The sequence below is a fragment of the Marmota flaviventris genome, chromosome 10 (assembly GCF_047511675.1).
Source record: "Marmota flaviventris isolate mMarFla1 chromosome 10, mMarFla1.hap1, whole genome shotgun sequence".
Taxonomy (NCBI): domain Eukaryota; kingdom Metazoa; phylum Chordata; class Mammalia; order Rodentia; family Sciuridae; genus Marmota; species Marmota flaviventris.
Genome location: NC_092507.1, coordinates 34,704,475 through 34,723,292, shown reverse-complemented (window position 1 = coordinate 34,723,292; position 18,818 = coordinate 34,704,475). Strand labels below are relative to the sequence as shown.

Genomic DNA, 18,818 nt, shown 5'->3' with positions numbered 1-18,818 from the left:
GGAGGATTGCAAGTTTGAGGCCAGCCTCAGCAACTTAGCAAGACCCTAAGCAACTTAGTGAGACCATGTCTCAAAAATAAAAAGGGCTGAGGATGTGACCCAGTGCTAAAACACCCCTGGGCTTCATCCTCAAATTCCAAAAATAAATAAACATTTCAAAAAAAAAATAAAATTTAAAAATTTAACAAAGTACAGTTTGTCTTCACTTATCACCATTTCTCCTTTAACTCTGTAGAAAGTACAAGTGTACAAACAAAAGTTCTTATATTAGTTTAGGAGGTTTGTGGACTCCTTTTCTAGATTGTGTGTTTCTTCAGAGCAGTACCTGAGTTTTATTGACCTCTGTGTCTATTGCAAGCCTACACCACACATAAGGGATACTCATTAAATTGTTTGTGAATTGATGAAAGTAAGACTCTTAAAGTTTCTTACTATAGAATCTCTAAACAGGAATTTCTTTTTTTATTGTTGTTTCCTTAGGCTTTCATCTGAGTGGCACAGTAACTGAGCCACCCACTGCTTCTGAACCAGCAGTGACTTACAAAGTTGCAATCAGTTTTGATCGATGCAAAATCACTTCAGTGACATGTGGCTGTGGGAATAAGGACATATTCTACTGTGCTCATGTGGTAGCACTCTCACTCTACAGGATCCGGAAGCCAGACCAAGTCAAATTGCGTCTTCCTATCTCGGAAACCCTTTTCCAGATGAATAGGGACCAGCTACAGAAGTTTATTCAATATTTAATCACGGCACACCACACTGAAGTTCTTCCTACTGCACAAAAGCTGGCAGATGAGATTCTGTCCTCCAACTCAGAAATCAACCAAGTGAATGGTAATTGTATAACATTTTTCTTGCTAAAAATGGTTATTTTCACCACCATTGTCACTAAGCAACCCTCTTCTCTGTACCATAGTGCTTTACTATATTTTTAGAGGTTGGGATATTTCTGCAATTGTAGTCATTTAACCTTACAGTTCATTCTGTCCAAAAACTCTGTGTTTAATTCATAGTTTCTTAAAGCAGTCAAATTGTAACATCCTTGTATGCATATGTAGAGGGCAAAAGACTGGAAGGAAATTCATGATAATATTAACAATGGTAATCTATGGATATTAGAATTATAGGTATGGTTTTTAATGCTTTAGTGTAATTTCTATAATAAGTATATGTTATTTTTATAATTTAATAAGAACATTTATGTTTAAGAATGAAAAAAATGGTTCCTTAGATTTAATAATTCTCTCAGGACTAGTCTCACTAGACAGCCTGATGTTAACCTGGTGCCTCAACCCATACAATGATTTGTCTCATAATGATTTATAAAAGACATCCTTTCCAATTTGTCTTCACTTATCACCATTTCTCCTTTAACTCTGTAAAAAATTCAGAATATAAAATATTATTTAGTTAGTAGACCCACTTTACCATTTACTAGAAGGTAAGTAGTTTGATTCTCACCTACTTTTTTTCTTTTAATATTTTTTTAAATGTAGATGGAAGAAATACGTTTATTTATTTATTTTTATGTGGTGCTGAGGATCAAACCCAGTGCCTCACACATGCAAGGCAAGTGCTCTACCACTGAGCCACAACCCCAACCCTCATTCTCATCTATTTTTATGAAAAGGCTAAAATATTCTAACCAGTGAGCCAGCATAGGGGCATTATAATTTTATTAAATCAAGAGCTTTTTAAAAAATCTTTTAGCTGGAATTTGAAGAACAGCTGAAGAAGCCAATTTTGAACTCCAGTCGTAGTTTATCTTGTTAAAATGATCTATGGTCTTGTTCGTTCATTCCTAAATACAGTCCCCTCCTCTGCTCTCTGAACTTTGAACATTGATATTTCTTATTTAGTCTCATTTTCTCTCTCTTTTTTTTTTTTTTTTTTTACTTTTCATGATCACTATCTCAGATACATCCTTGACTTCAAATGTCATCTTATACTATGACTCATAGATTTTATTTCCCCAGCCCAGATTTTCTGAGCTTTAGGCTTTATATCCACCTGATTGATCTTAGGATGTCTCTGTAATGTTAAACAATCCTAAGATCAGCATATCTAAATGTGAATTTATGATCCTCTTCCCTAAACTTGCTTATTTTCCTGTATTTACTATCTCAATAATTAGCACTACTGTTTAGTTACTAGATTGTGATGGAAACCTCATAGTTAACCTTGGCATCTTTCTTTCCTATATTCCACGTGCATTCCACTGCAAGATCTGTTAATTTTACCCCTTAAATATATTTCATCATTTTCTACTTTTATTGATATTGTTGTCACCTTAAATTAATCAGTCTCTCATCTAGATTGCCACATAGCCTTCTGACTGGTCTTTCCATATCTATCATTGTTCCCTTCTGTTCCATTCTCTGTACAGCCATTCAAAGTAATTTTTCTGTAACTGCAGATATTGTGATATCATTTATCATTTAAAATCCTTTAGTGGCCTCATTTTTCTGGATGCGTGATCTGGCTTTTGTCTTCATTTTCACATGATATTCTTTCTTTTTAAGGGAATATCTCCTTCTGTCCTCTCTTACTATCCCATTCCACTTACAATGGTTATATTTAATGAACAGAATGACTTATGACTTAATGCTGTTTTCAAACAAAAAATACAGTATTTCCTCCTCTCAGTGCCAGACTAATTTCCATTTATTCCTCAGGTGTCATCTTAAATGAGACTTTCTCAAGGAAAGCCTCCTTTGACCCATCTTTCTTTCTACAGAAAAAAAAAAAATGTGTACATGTGGCAGGTGAGGAAGTTGCTCAGTGGTAAAGTGTTTGCCTAGCATATGTGAGATCCTGGGTTCAAGCCCCAGCAATGCAAAAAAAAGAAAGAAAGAAAAGTACACATGTGATCATTTACTTAACATCTCCCTCCCCAACTAGTCTATAAGCTCCATGAAAACAGGAACCTTATCAATTTTGTTTACCACTGTGTTCAACCTCAGGGCTACAAATGCCCCAAGTATACTGTTTACTGATCCCAAAGGAAGAACTTGGAAGACTCAGTGGAGAGGTTTTAGGCATTTTATTACTTACTCACTCTTTGGCAGCAGCAGACTGGGATACAGTGGAGGACCTCACTGCACCTACAAGTAAGAACCCCAGTTATTGACTTACTCCCTTTTTTGCTGCAACCACCCATTTTGGCAGCTCGGTTTCTCCCCTCCTGGGTCCATTGTAGACCAGTAAATAGTTACACTATTTACCTTTTTTTCTCTCCTATCAAATAAGCACATCTGGCTGGGCAGAGTGGCACCACCTGTAATCACAGCAATTGAGAGGCTAATGCAGGAGGATCACAAGTTTGAGATCAGCCTCAGCAATTTAGTGAGACCTTGTCTCAAAAATAAAAAGGACTGGAAATGTGGCTTAGTGGTAAAGCACCTCTGGGTTCAGTCTTTAGCGTCTAAAATGAAATAAGCAAAACCTTCTGAAATTTTTCTGCTAGTGATTCTCAAGGGCTTTGTCTTATCCAGTGGTACTAAATATTTATAAATTGTACCTTATTTCTTCCACAGGTACTGAGACTACCACCATGTGGGTCCCAAGTGTTCTTCACTTTTCTCCATGTCCCTTCACATCCTTAGAGAGTTGTCATTCCATGCCTCCAAACCAGTTGATTAAGGCCTACTTCTTCAGGAAACTAAGTCCTAATCCTGCTTTTTCATATCCTATTGAATAACAGAAGGGTGAAAAATGGTATTCAAACCATCCTTGCACTCTGCTGCTGGGACACCATTGCTATTCTGTCCTTACCCCCATCCTTAGTTCCAAGTTATTTAGAATTCCAGTCCTTGGTTTAACCTCGTTTATTTCAGTTCTGTCTCTCTTGAGCTATTGAAAACCAGAATCCTTAGAGGCAAGACTTTATAATCTACATTTTAAACACAAACCCCAGATGATTATTCTATACATTAACATTTGAGAACACTGTTTATCCTCACTGTGAAAAGTGCATTATTCTGACTAACTTCATATTTTGTATAGTAGAGTAGTCCAAGAAAGAATGGGATAATGGGATTTGGCTCTTTTCATTAGTTTTATACAAAGGGCCTGAAACCAACTGGTAGATCATGACAGTATACTACTGGAGACCAAATAGGTACAGGCTGGTAGTAAAGGGCTAAGGCTTTAGAGAGAGATCAACATACAGATCCTGGCTTAGGTATATTCTGTATGTTAAGTTACTTACCCTATCTAAACTTTAGTTTCTTCATTTTAAAACTAGTATAATAATACCACCTTGTTATGAAGTCAACAAAAATTAATTGACTACTACTATGTACCAGGCACTTTTCTACATGTTGCAAATATATCAGCAAACATAAATTTCTACCCTCAGAGAGCATACATTCTAGTGCACATATGTATATAAAGAGTGCTTACCTTCTTGTCATATAGGAAGCATTAGTAAATGGCTATTAACAAATACTTAAAGATAAGAGATTTGGCTTTACTGCTTTTGGAATATAGAAGAAGTATACATTATAGAATTTGCCAACCTAGAACTTATATCTAGATGGTCAGTGAGACATAGCTTTGCTCATTCTACAAATATTAACTCAATACTATAAATTCTATAAATGTTAACTTAGTACTATAATTAATCAGCACTGTGAGATACAAAAATGAATCTGTTCTTTTAAATTTTCAATTTAGTTGGAAATATGAAAAACGTACTTTTTTTGTTTGTTTGTTTTTTTGGCACTGAGGATTGAAGCCATGGATGCTTAACTATTGAGCTGCACTCCAATGCCTTTTTTAAAAAAGTATTTTTTAGTTATACATGGACACGATATTTTAATTTTGTTTATTGATTTTTTGTGGTACTGAGAATTGAACACAGTGCCTTACATGTGAGAGACAAGCTTGCTGCCACTGAGCCACAACCCCAGCCCCCATCCCAACACTTTTTATTTTTTATTTTCAAACAGAGTCTTGGTAAGTTGCTTAGGGCCTTGATAAATTGTGGAGACTGGCCTTGAACTTTCGATCCTCCTGTCTCAGACTCCCAAGTCACTGGGATTACAGGCATGTGCTACCATACAATTTTAATACAAAACAAAATGTAACAGAAATAATGAGTTCTATGAAGAGTGTTTTGCCTTTTTATACTGAATATAAGATGGGCATACTTTTGATAGATGGCAATGAGTTATATGACTAATTTGGTGAGTGGGTAAAGAAAGAGCCTACCCTGTCAAGTGAACTAAGCAGTACATAAACCTCAGCAGTGTTAGCCGTGTCATGTACTTATAGTTTGTGTTTTTCAAACTGATTCTAGAGCTGAAACATTATCGACAGTGAGAATGGTTGACTTTTTTCTTTTTAATCAAAGGACAAGTTAGAGGGAATAGGAGGGAAGTGAAGGGGAAATAAAAGTAAAGTTGTAAGGATATAATGGTTGACTCCTAGGTACACTGTTTCTAGCTGAAACATAGCATAAGTGTAAGAAAAATATGACCAGAAATGAAAGATAAGGACAAAACTGAGGGCCTTGGATGCCAAGCTAAGGCACTGAGACTTAATTTAATAAGTACGTCATTGAAGACTTTTGACCAGTGAAGTGATACGTTTAGAATTATGCTTAGAATAAAACATTTGAAGAAAAGTAGCATATAGTAGATACCATGCACTGGCAGATTATATGAGTTAATCATTTGTTGTGGAATGAGTGAATGTGAACCATCCTAATTCCCTAGAGAGTAAGATGCACTAAAAAAGCTTAGCAGAGGGGCTGGGGCTGTGGCTCAGCGGTAGAGCGCTCACCTAACAGGTGCAAGGCCCTGGGTTCAATCCTCAGCACCACATAAATAAATAAAACAAAGGTAAAAAAATTAAGATATACAACTTGGTTTAAAAAAAATAGCAGAAGAGTAACTTTGTTGTTCAAACCCAGATTTCATTTAAATAGGGTTCTGACATAGAGAAATAAGGAAAAAATGTACTAACTGATTAAAATGTGTTATGTGTTTATACTCTATTGCATGACTACATTTATGGAGTGTTGACTTAGGGTCAGTCTCTTATTACTTGGAATCAGGTTTCTAAAAACTTGTCAGAGGACTCTGTCTATAAGATAGTAAGAGAAGATTCAGTTTTCATTCCAAAAATTTTTCCAAAATGCCTGTCACAATACATGCTATAGTTTATGTAGTTATGGATTCAATTGTGAGCAAGGGGCTAACAATCTACTTGGGAAGAGGGCAGCTTATACGAATTGCATTAAATCTGTACAGCACTTTGAGTAGTATGGCCATTTTGATAATATTGATTCTGCCTATCCAGGAGCATGGGAGATCTTTTGAGCTATTGAAAACCAGAATCCTTAGAGGCAAGACTTTATAATCTACATTTTAAATACAAACCCCAGATGATTATTCTATTACATTAACATTGGAGAACACTGTTATCCTCACTGTGAAAAAAGTGCATTATTCTGACTAATTTCATATTTTGTATAGTAGGGTAGTCCAAGAAAGAATGGACTACTCTGTAAATAGTGTAATGAATCCATAACTGCATCAACTATAGCATGTATTGTGACAGGCATTCTGGAAAAGGTTTGGAATGAAAATTGAATCTTCTCTCACTGTCTTATAGACAGAGTCCTGTGACAAGTTTTTAGAAACCTGCTTCCAAGTAATAATAGACTGACTCTAAAAAGCAGTTTTATAGTGAATTATTAAATAGTTTTTTTATGTTTTAAGAAATAATTTTTTGTTTTAAAATACTACATAGACATTAAGACATATTTGAACTTAATAGAAGAGCAAACAGAAGAAAAAGTGTCAATTACTAGAAAAAATATTCATCACTGTTTTCCTGTTGTGTTTTGAGAATACAAAGAAAAAACAAAGTCAGTTTCCCCTACCATACCCTCTGAACACAACACAGAATGCTTCTATGACCAAAAATGTGGGGATTTTCCTCCACACACTAATCAAACAATTCTTCAGCTGACACCTGATTGTCCTAACCAATTCAATTCTGACAGTATCAACCTGAAGATAGCTAAGATCCTACAACTGAGGGCCTAGTCCTTTCCCACCCCACTTCAGATGCCAATCAAAAAGCCCTAGGTTGACACTATGAAGGCAGTTCTAAGGGGAAAGTTCATTGTATTGAGCTCATTCATTAAAAGAACAGAAAATCACCAAATAAATAACCTAACTTTACATCTCAAAGCCTTAGGAAAAAAAACAAATCGGCACCAAAAGCAGTAGAAGATGGGAAATAATAAAAATCTGAGCCAAAATTAATGAAATTGAAACCAAAAAATTTTTTTAAAAAATCAATGAAACAAAAAGTTGATTTTTTGAAAAAAATAAACAAAATAGGTAAACCCTTAGCCAAACTAATGAATAAGAAGAGAAAATACAAATACTAAAATTCACAATGAAAAAGGAAATACCACCATGGACACCACTGAAATACAGATGATAATCAGAAGCTGCTTTGAAAATCCTTACTCCAATAAAATAGAAAATCTGAAAGTCATCAGATTTCTAGAGACATATTAATTACCCAACTTGAATCGAGTGGACATAAAAAATTTAAACAGATCAATTTCAAGCAATGAAATTGAAGATGCCATCAGAAGCCTGCTAACAAAGAAAAGCCCAGGACCAGATGGATTCTCAGTCAAGTTCTACAGGACCATCAAAGAAAAACTTATACCAGCACTTCTTAAATTATTCCATGAAATTGAAAAGGAGGGAACCCTTCCAAACTCATTCTATTATCTTCCTGATACCAAAACCAGAAAAAGACAAAATATAGTCCACCATGAACAAATGGGGTTCATTCCAAGGATGCAAGGTTGGTTTAACATACAGAAATCAATAAATGTAATTCACCACATCAATAGACTTAAAGAAAAGAATCACATGATTATTTCAATAGATGCAGAAAAAGCATTTGACAAAATTCAACATCCACTCATGCTTGAAACACTAGAAAAACTAGCTATCGTAGGATCATACCTCAACATTATAAAAGCTATACACACTAAACCCAAGGCAAATCTAAATAGAGGAAAAACTCAAAGCATTCCCTCTAAAAACTGAAACAATACAGGGATGCCCTCATTTACCACTCCTATTCAATATAGTCCTCGAAACCCTAGCGAGAGCAATCAGACAAGAGAAAGAAATTAAAAGGATACAAATAGGAAAAGAAGAGCTAAACTATCCCTATTTGTCAACGACATGATTCATATTTAGAAGACCCACAAAACTACTAGGAAATTACTAAAACTCATAAATGAATACAAAGTAGCATGGTTTAGAATCAACACTAATAAATCAATTGCATTTCTGTACACCAAAGATATATCAGCTGAATGAGAAGTTAGGAAAACTATCAACTTTACAGTAGCCTCAAAAAATAAAATATTTTGGGAATCAACCTAACAAAAGAGGTGAAAGACTTCTATAATGAAAACTGCAGAACTAAAGAAAGAAATTGAAGAAGACCTCAAAAAAATGGAAAAGATCTCCATTGCTCCTGGATAGGCAGAATCAATATTATCAAAATGGCCATACTACCAAAAGTTCTGTACAGATTTAATGCAGTTCCTATAAAGATCCCAATGATATTTTTCACAGAAATAGAAAAAGCAAACATGAAATTCATTTGGAAAAATAAGAGGCCCTGAATAGCCAAAGCAATCCTTAGCATGGAACGTGATACAGGAGGCATCACAATACCAGACCTTAAATTATACTACTGAGCTATAGTAGTATAAAAATAGCATGGTATTGGCATCAAACCAGTCATGAAGACCATTGGAACAGAAGACACAAGGATAAGCCCACATAAATACAGTTATCTCATCCTAGACAAAGGCACCACAGACATACATTAGAGAAAAGATAGCCTCTTCAACAAATGATGCTGGGAACACTGGAAATACATATGTAATAGAATGAAATTGAACCCCTATATCTCAACCTGCACAAAACTCTAAGTGGATCAAAGACCTAGGCTTTAGACCAGAGACCCTGTATTTACTATTAGAAAAAGTAGGCCCAACACTCTAACATGTTGGCTTCAGAATTCCTCAACAAGACTCCTAAAGTGCAAGAAGTAAAATCAAGAATCGATAAATGGAATGGTATCAAACTGAAAAGCTTCTTCATATCACAGGAATCAATCAAGAATGTGTACAGAGATCCTACAGATTGAGAGAAAATCTTCACCACCAATACCTCAGATAAGGCATTAATTTTCAGGATATACAAACAACTCAAAAAACTTAACATGAGAAAAATAAATAACCCAATCAATAAATGGGCAAAGGAACTCAACAGGTACTTCACAGAAGAAGAAATATGAGTGGTAAAATATATGAAAAAATATTCAACATCTCTAGCAATTAGAGAAATACAAATTAAAACTACACAGATTCCATCTTACTCCAGGTTAGAATGGCAGTTATAAACAATACAGGTAAGAATAAATGTTGGTGAGGATGTGGGGGAGAAAGGTACTTTCATACATTATTGGTGGGACTGCAAATTGGTGCAACCTCTATGGAAAACAGTATGGAGATTCCTCAGAAATCTTGGAATGGAGCCACCATTTGACCCAGTTATCCTACTCCTCCATCTATACCCCAAAGACTTAAAAACAGCATACTATAGTGATGCAGCCACATCCATGTTTATAGCAGCTCAACTCACGATAGCTATGCTATGGAAACAACCTAGGTATCCTTCAACAGATGAATGGTTAAAGAAAATGTGGTATATATACACAATGGAATATTACTCAGCCATAAATAAAAATGCAATTATGGCATTTGCCAGTAAAAGGATGGAACCAGAGAATATCATGCTAAGTGAAATAAGCCAATCCCTCCAAAAAACAAAGGCCGAATAGTCTCTGATTTGTGGATGCTCTCCCAAAACAAGGAAGATTGGGGAAGGAAATAATAGAAATAGATTGGACTATACATAGGGTAATGAAGGGAAGGGAGTAGGGAGGGGAATAGGAAAGAGTAGAATTAATTAGTCGTAACTTTCCTAGCTTTGTATTTGTATATACACAACCAGGGTAACTCCACATCATGTATGACAACAAGATTGAGAACCTAATAGAATAAGTTTTACTTTATGTATATATGTTCTTCCAAAATATAGTTTTAAAAAAAAAAGCCCCAGGTTGTTTTAGCTGTGCTTCTGACTACAAATTGAGGTTCCCACAACTCCCCTCTCAATCTTGATTAATTTGCTAGAGTGGCTTACCAAACTCAGGGAAACATTTACTTGTATTCACCAGTTTATTATAAAGAATGTTACAAAAAATACAAATGGAAACATGTACAGGACAAGGTATGAGAGAAGAGAAGCCAAGCTTCCATACTCTCTCCCAGTGTGCCACTCTAGGAACCTCCCCATGTTCTGCCATCTGGAAGCTCTACAAATCCTGTCCCCTTGGGTTTTTATGGAGGCTTCATTACATAAGCATGATTAATTAATTTATTCGTCATTGGTTGGTCAACTTAACCTTCAACCCCTGTCCCTTTCTGGAAGGTTGGGGTATAGAGCTAAAAGTCTTACTTACATCCTTGAATATTCCAAGGATTTTAGAACTTAGGACATAGGACAGAGACCAGATACACATTTCATAATATCACCTGTGTATTTCCTAATAGGCTAATCCCCTTATGGTTTTATATCCTTGGGAGAGGATACAACTATGACTTATGTGAATTTGAAACTAGCATTTGATATCTTACATGTATTTTGACAAAACCCATAAAACAAGAAATAACCCATCTGTGTTTAATTATGCTCACAACCTGCCTCTAGCTGAGTGTTTAGCATGTGAACTCAAGGATTCATTTCACTGTTCCCATTTCTTACAGGTGCCCCTGATCCCACAGCTGGGGCCAGCATTGATGATGAGAACTGTTGGCACTTAGATGAGGAACAGGTAAAAGAACAAGTGAAGCTCTTTCTCTCCCAGGGAGGTTACTATGGCTCTGGAAAGCAGCTCAACTCAATGTTTGCCAAGGTAAGACATGAAAAGGCTTAATTGTTTTAAACTTTTAAGTAAACTCAGCTCACCATACTTCTGTCTTCATGCATTAAACATATCTCACTTGACTTAGCTAACTGCCTAAAACCTAGTGGGAGGGTTTAAGCAGAGCAGCCCTAAGAAGATTGTATCCAGGGAGCACGACTACCTTACCCTGGTGTCCTGTTTCTTCTCCATTCTAAATAAGCTAGTGTTGCTGGGGGCATTTAATGAGGAAACCATCTTCTCTCTTTGAACCTGAGGTTGCTAAATGAAGCCTCAAAGACTAGTTTCAACAGTGTCCATGGAAGTCAGTGTTTTGAAACTGGGGACCCCTATAATCAGCTTTCTTTCTTTTTTTCCCCCTCATACCTTTAGTGAGATATGACCCACATGCCATACAATTCATCCATTTAAAGTATACAATTCAATAGTTTTTGGTATATTCACAGATATATGCAGCCATCATCACAATTAGCATTTTCATCATCTCAAAAGAAAACTCATACCTCAGCCTATCCCACTCTCATCCTCCATATCCCTTTACTCTAGCCCTCTAATGTACTTTTAGTCTCTATAGGTTTCCCTGTTCTGGACTTTCATATGAATAGAATCATATAGTATGTAGTGTTTTATGACTGGCTTCTTTCACTTAGCCTAGTTTTTTTTTTTCCTAGGTTTATCTGTGTTTTAGCATGAATCAGTACTTCATTCCTTTTTTTTATGGCCTAATGATAGTCCATGGTATGGACACTCCACATTTTTTTTATCTTTTTTTTCCTGTAGATAAATGAATGTGGACATTTGGATAGTTTTTACCTTTTGGCTATTATAAATAATGTTGCTATAAACATTATTGTACAAGTTCCTTGTGGGCCATTTTCCAAGGTGGTTGCATCATTTTTACAATCTTACCAACAATATATGTGGTTCTGATTTCTCTATATTTTGGCCAACACATGTTATCTGACTTTTTGATTCTAGCCAGCCTAGTTGATATGACAAGGTATCTCGTTATGTAAAACAAGCTTTCTTGGCACGTGCAGAGACCTTGCTTACAGGTCTTGCTTCTTTCTGGCTCTTTGGATATGTTGTGCTCAATACATCAACATACCCTACTCTCCTTCCTTCTTTCCTATCCTTTTATTCTCTATACTGTCTATCTCTTGCCCTTCCTTATGTGTCAGGTTCGAGAGATGCTACGGATGAGAGATTCTAATGGAGCCAGGATGCTGACACTTATAACTGAGCAGTTTATGGCTGACCCACGACTCACACTTTGGAGGCAGCAAGGAACAAGCATGACAGACAAGTGCAGGCAGCTCTGGGATGAACTAGGTAAGTTGCCATCTCTCAGAGAAGTGCTATGTCCAACCACCTCACCCTCTGGTGACATTAGTGATCATTTGCTATCAGTTATTGCCTGGGTCTTGCTGAATCTAACTGGTGGAATATTGAAGTTCTACACCATAGTAACTCTGAACTTACCTTTTTTTGCTTCTGTAGCATTGTGCTTTGCTATTGACATTAGCATTCTGTTCCATATGATACCCACATAAAAGCCCTGGCTGAAATAAAACCTCTTTACTTAGTTTTTGTTGAATAGCACTAGCCAAGTTTTTCACATATTTGTCAGACTCACCCTTGTTGCTTTCTCTGAGTCTTCTCTTCTATATCACTCATGGCAAGAACTCATATACATAATATGACAGTTTCCAAGGCTTAGACTTTGACTTACTGTTCCTTCTCCATACTCTCTTAAGAATTTTTTCTTTGTGTGGGGGAGTGCTACCAGAGATGGAACTCAGGGATACTCAAACACTGAGCCACATCCCCAGCCCTATTTTGTATTTTATTTAGAGACAAGGTCTCACTGAGATGCTTAATGCCTCGCCATTGCCAAGGCTGACTTTGAACTTGCGATCCTCCTGCCTCAGCCTCCTGAATTGCTGGAGGCAAGAATTTCAGCCACTGTGCCTGGCAAGAATTTTTTTTTTTTTTAAATATCATGACTTCAGAGCTTACTTGCAGATCTCAAACTTACTTCTTTCCATTCATCTAGTCCCATGTTAGAGGCTACCCATTTGCCATTTCCACTGGGAATTCCAAATTAACTTGGGCCTTCTACAAAAATAGGTTCCCATGCTAGCATTGACCCTAGTGTTCCTTACTCTACCAAATTTATTGTCAGGCACCCATATTTCTTTAATTCCCTACATCCAGATTCCAACTTCATTTCATTTCATGACCTTTAAGTGCTTTTAGTGTCCATTCTAATTTTTTATTCCCTATCACCCCTAGTCTAATAGAAGACCTTAGAACTTTTAGATTAGATTAGAACTTTGGCCTTCTGAATGGCCTCTCTATTCTAATTTCTCCCCAATCAAGGCAATCCTCTTTGGTCATTATTTCTCTTTTTCATTCCCCTGCTTCAAGACAAAATTTGCAATGCTAATACTTAGCTCCTCTACCTATTGGCAGAATCTTCTATACCCTGAACTCATCATTCAACCCTTGCCGCATTTGGGGTTATATTGAGAAAGTTCTCATGTGGTATATTCTAAAGTTCTAATACGGCTCCTCCATATGTACCCTGCCCCAGAAAACAAACTTCCCACTCATACAAAATACCACAAGAAATGATGGCAGCCAACTTGGGATTTCAGTGAGTTCTAGAATGAAGCCTGTGTTTAATAGTATAGCTCTGAAGATGTCGAGGTTATGGCTTAATGACTTTGGTACCATCCTTGGTTATTTGGGGACTGGTAAGCCTGGGTTTTTAGTTTGGGTGGTGAGGCTTTTCTATACAACCTAGAGTAATAATGGCTTTGCTGTTCTTATTAATTGCAAATAGGGGAGGAAAAAATGGGGGGTATCATGAACTGAAATCAATTTCCATGCATGTATGAGTTTCTCAGGATGAGCAAAACTACTCTTATAACTATAAAGCTCTAATAAAAATAATAATAAATAGGTACATTATTGGTATGTGCTAGTCTTTGTGTTGAAGATTATACTCTCATTATTTCATTTAATTCTCATAATAATTTTATGAAGTACTTGTACACTTATTGCAAGGAAACAAAAACAAATCTGGTTACTGCTGCATACAGAATAAAATAAGGAATTATAGATAAAGTCTCTCTGCTGTAATGTAGTGACACTTTCTGGAGTGTAAGAATGTTACACTATGAACTGGGTTGTGACTCAGTGGTAGAGCACTTCCCTCGAATGTGAAGCACTGGGTTCGATTCTCAGCACTGCATATAAATAAATGAATAAAGTAAAGGTTCATCAACAACTAAAAAAACATTAAAAAAATGTTACACTATTAGTCTATAGCTACAGTTCAACCAGTTGTTTTCCAGAGGCTGACTTTGAACTTGTGATCCTTCTGCCTCTTGCCTCATGACACAAAGTATGGAAACTTAGAAACTGCTTCTAAACTATTCCCTTGAAAGGGATTGTAGATATGGACTTCCTTCCAGGGTAAGATACTTCTATATGAGAAAACTTTGCTCAGAATAATTCAGTATTTTCTTTAGGGTCACACACTATTAAGTGGAGGTTCTAACACTGGACTCCTGCTCTGTCTGATTCTAAGTCAAGCATTCCTCAGTTCTATCTTATGTCCTTTCCTCAATCCCACAAAAGTGTATGTTGCTTGAGAATTTGAAATTATCCTTCTTCAGAGAGTCAGTTTCATCTGAGGCCTAAGTGTCTTAGAGTGACTTCTGTGCCAATCATGGGATTGTGATTTGGATTTGGACTTGGCTTTTGGGACAAAAAGTAACTGTGGGGCTGGGGATGTGTCTCAAACGGTAGCGCGCTCGCCTGGCATGCGTGCGGCCCGGGTTCGATCCTCAGCACCACATACAAACAAAGATGTTGTGTCTGCCGAAAACTAAAAAAAAATAAATATTAAAATTCTCTCTCTCTCTCTTTAACAAAAAAAAAAGTAGCTGTGAGGAAGTAAACAGAGCTGTTTCACAGGGTTTTTAAAGTTTTGTAATATACTTGTGTTCATTATGAATAATTCTCATTTCTGACATTTTCATATCTAAGAAAATATTTATAAGACATGTTTACCTGTGGAGGGTCTAGGCGGGAGTGGTAGGAACTACCAATTATAATAAAATAAAATAAGCTCACTGCTTTTAGTTCCTGAGCTAGACAAAATAAAAGCAATCAGACATGATGATTCCTCACCTTCCCACTTACAAATGTATTTACCCAGTCACATCTGTACCCGTATGCTTGGCCTTCTCTTCTTTTAAAATCTAGTGAATATGTTCCCATGAAAGACCAATCCTTATTTATTTGCTCTGGATTCTTCCTATCTCCTTTTCTCAAGAATTATGCTCCTGCAGTTTTCTCCTTTCTCTGACATTACTAATTTCTCTTACTGTGTGTGTGTGTGTGTGGCTGTCTGTCTGTCTCTCAGATCATTCCTATCAATGTGCAATTATGCTCTGATATCTTGAATCTCAAATTTAATAAAGTTTGTTTGGTGTTCCAACCACCCCTCCTGCAACTACCACCCCATTTCTCACCTTCCCTTCAAAGTAATACTTCTAAAAATAGTGGTCATTCTTTCCATTTCTCCCTTGAGCATACTCCGGTTGGGTTTCCATTGTTCACTGCTGCCACTCTACTAAAGTAACTCTTGTCAGAATCACCAGTGATTTCCATATTGCTAGACACAATATGAAGACATCTTATCAGTTGTCATCTTATTTGACTTCTTAGCAGTTTTCAATAAAATTAACCATACTCTTCTTGAAACTTATTCTTCTGTGAGTTTCTATAACTGTACATGCTCTTGGTTTTCTTCCTATATTTCTGACTACTTTTTCTCAGTCCCATATGCATCCTCCTCTACCTTCCCTCAGTACTTCTAAATACTGAGTATCACACATATACAGCACAATTTTTCATATCTCCAGTTGAATATAAAGAATGTTGACACCAATTCGTGTCTTCATACATGTCCTTTGGATAATGATGTCCATCACATTCCACCATCCTTGCTAACCCCCTGCCCCCTCTCTTTCCCTCCCACTCCTCTACCCTATCTAGAGTTCCTCTATTCCTACCCCACTATGAATCACCCTCCTTATATCAAAGAAAACATTTGGCATTTGTTTTGGGGGGGATTGGCTAACTTCATTTAGCATTATCTTCTCCAACTCCATCCATTTACCTGCAAATGCCATGATTTTATTCTCTTTTATTGCTGAGTAAAATTCCATTGTGTATATATGCCACATTTTTTAAATCCATTCATCCACTGAAAGGCATCTAGGTTGGCTCCACAGTTTAGCTATTGTGAATTGTGCTGTTATAAACATTGATGTGGCTGTGTCTCTGTAGTATGCTGATTTTAAGTCCTTTGGGTATAGACCGAGGAGAGGGATAGCTGGGTCAAATGGTGGTTCCATTCCCAGATTTCCAAGGAATCTCCATACTGCTTTCCATATTGGCTGCACCAACTTGCAGTCCCACCAGCAGTGTATGAGTGTGCCTTTTCCCCCACATCCTCACCAACACTTATTGTTGTTTGTCTTCATAACAGCTGCCATTCTGACGGGAGTGAGATGATATCTTAGAGTAGTTTTGATTTGCATTTCTCTAATTGCTAGAGATGATGAACATTTTTTTCATATATTTGTTGATTGTATATCCTCTTCTGAGAAATGTCTGTTCAGGTCCTTGGCCCATTTATTGATTGGGTTATTTGTGTTTTTGGTGCTTAGCTTTTTGAGTTCTTTATTTACTTTAGAGATAGTGCTCTATCGGATGTATGAGGGGTAAAAATTTGCTCCCAGGATATAGGCTTTCTATTGACCTCACAGATTGTTTCTTTGTGCTGTATATGTATAATAAGAATTGTAATGCATTCCACTGTCACTTATTTTTAAAAAAAGCAATCAGTCAATCAATCAATACTGATTATCCCACAGCACCCACCTCCCTGTATATGTTTGCTACGTGGATGATTACATTCATTTCCATGGTTTTAAATGCATCCAGATGAAGGCAAGTAATAAATTTCCATATGTAAGGGTTGGGAGTGTAGTTCAGTGGTAGAGTACTTGCCTAGCATGCACAAGACCCTGGATTCTAACCCCAGGACCCCAAAAGAACAAAAACAAATTTATATCTCTAGCTTTGACCCTTTCCCTTGAGCTTCAGACTGTGTCCAGCTGCCTATAACTTCTAAGAATTCTAAGAAACATCTTAAACTCAGTATAGCCATTACAGAACTCTTAATTCCACTGCCAAACCCTGATTTTCCCTTGTTGTCCCCATTCAGTACACAGTATCAGATGTGATTTTTTTTTTTTTTTTTTTTTGGTACCAGGGATTGAACCCAGAGGCCCTTAACCATTGAACCACATCCCCAGCCCTCCCCCCATTTTAAGACAGGATCTTGCTAAATTGCTGAGGCTGGGCTTGAATTTGTAATCCTCCTGTCTCAGCCTTCCAGGTTGTTGGGATTACAGGTGTGTGCCATAATGTTCAGCTGTATTTAGTTACTTACAAAGAAAATGTAAGCAAAATTCTTGTTCCCCCATTTTCTACCTTCTATATCCAAACCAAGACTATTTTATCCTTAAGAGTTTGAAGAGCGAATGAAATAATCTATATAAAATGCTTAAAATAATACCTAGCTGATAAAAAGAAAGAGAAGATTGCTATTCTTATTATGTTATATAATAAGTATGTACATTTTAAACTTCCATAATAGCTACCTTTGCTTAGAATTTTTGACACTGTTTTAAGTTGCAGGAAAACACACATGCTTTTGGATGCTGATAACACAGTATTATGAATGCTATTATATATAGGCAACTGTAGGATTTATCTTGCTTTGGACCTTAGAGATGTGACAGTTTCTGAAACAAATTATAAGAACCTAATTAATAAGAGATAAAACTCATTTTAAATTTATAGGCGAAAGTACTTAAACTTACTTTCTAGGGCTCCTCTTCTTAATATCGGAATGATGAAATAGGAATTCCTATGTGACAATAGCATTAGTACTATTTCTTTACCTCTTAAAGCCTCTCTCGCCTTACTCAATCTGTCTTCCATTCCTATTATCTTAATGATTTTGCCATTTTTAGATCACAAGTCTTTCAAGTAGCCAAATATAGTGGCTTCCTTTTGGTCTTCATTTCTATATATGAAGATTAAATGTGAAAATCTTTTTCTTTGCTATAGATGAAAAGCATTTCTTCAACTATAAAATAAATACTACTATTATGATTACCTTATGAGCCATTATTATAATTATTACTAGTATTCTTTCTTCTTTATAGCACATTTTTAAAATGAAGTTGAACCAATAAAATGAACTTTCATTTTCAGTTAGCTATCTCAAATTGAGGCTAAGATGACCTTTTAAAACATTCCTGTTTGATTTTGAGGACCTTTGAAATACTGTTTGAATGTACCTCCATCCATGGAGGATGTAACTCCATCACAAAATATATTTAATTAAGAAGCACTTCATCCATGATTATTGCTGACTGGAGATTGAGAAGTTATCTGGCAAAGCCACATAACCAACCTTGGAAAAAAATAAGCAGCTTTTCTTTAAAAGGAGGGTGATGTGGTGAAAGAAACAGTATCCCTGGTTATATGAAATATGTGATACTGTGCCCAGTAACAGAAAATTGAAGAAAGTAATGGTTTTGAGGCATCACAAGTTGATCAGCAGTTTCAGAATCTAAGTCCCAAAATAAATCATTTTCCTTGAAAAAAGG

General features: G+C 36.3%; 1 protein-coding gene across 1 annotated transcript in view; it reads left to right on the top strand.

The window, feature by feature from the left end:
- The window catches only part of Zswim5 (zinc finger SWIM-type containing 5), a 182,848-nt gene that overhangs the window by 124,329 nt on the left and 39,701 nt on the right, over window positions 1-18,818 (top strand). The window contains exons 2-4 of the mRNA XM_027937712.2: window positions 481-837; window positions 10,895-11,043; window positions 12,234-12,384. Of these exons, the coding sequence (XP_027793513.2) occupies window positions 481-837; window positions 10,895-11,043; window positions 12,234-12,384 (657 nt within the window). The remainder of the gene's footprint in view (window positions 1-480; window positions 838-10,894; window positions 11,044-12,233; window positions 12,385-18,818) is intronic.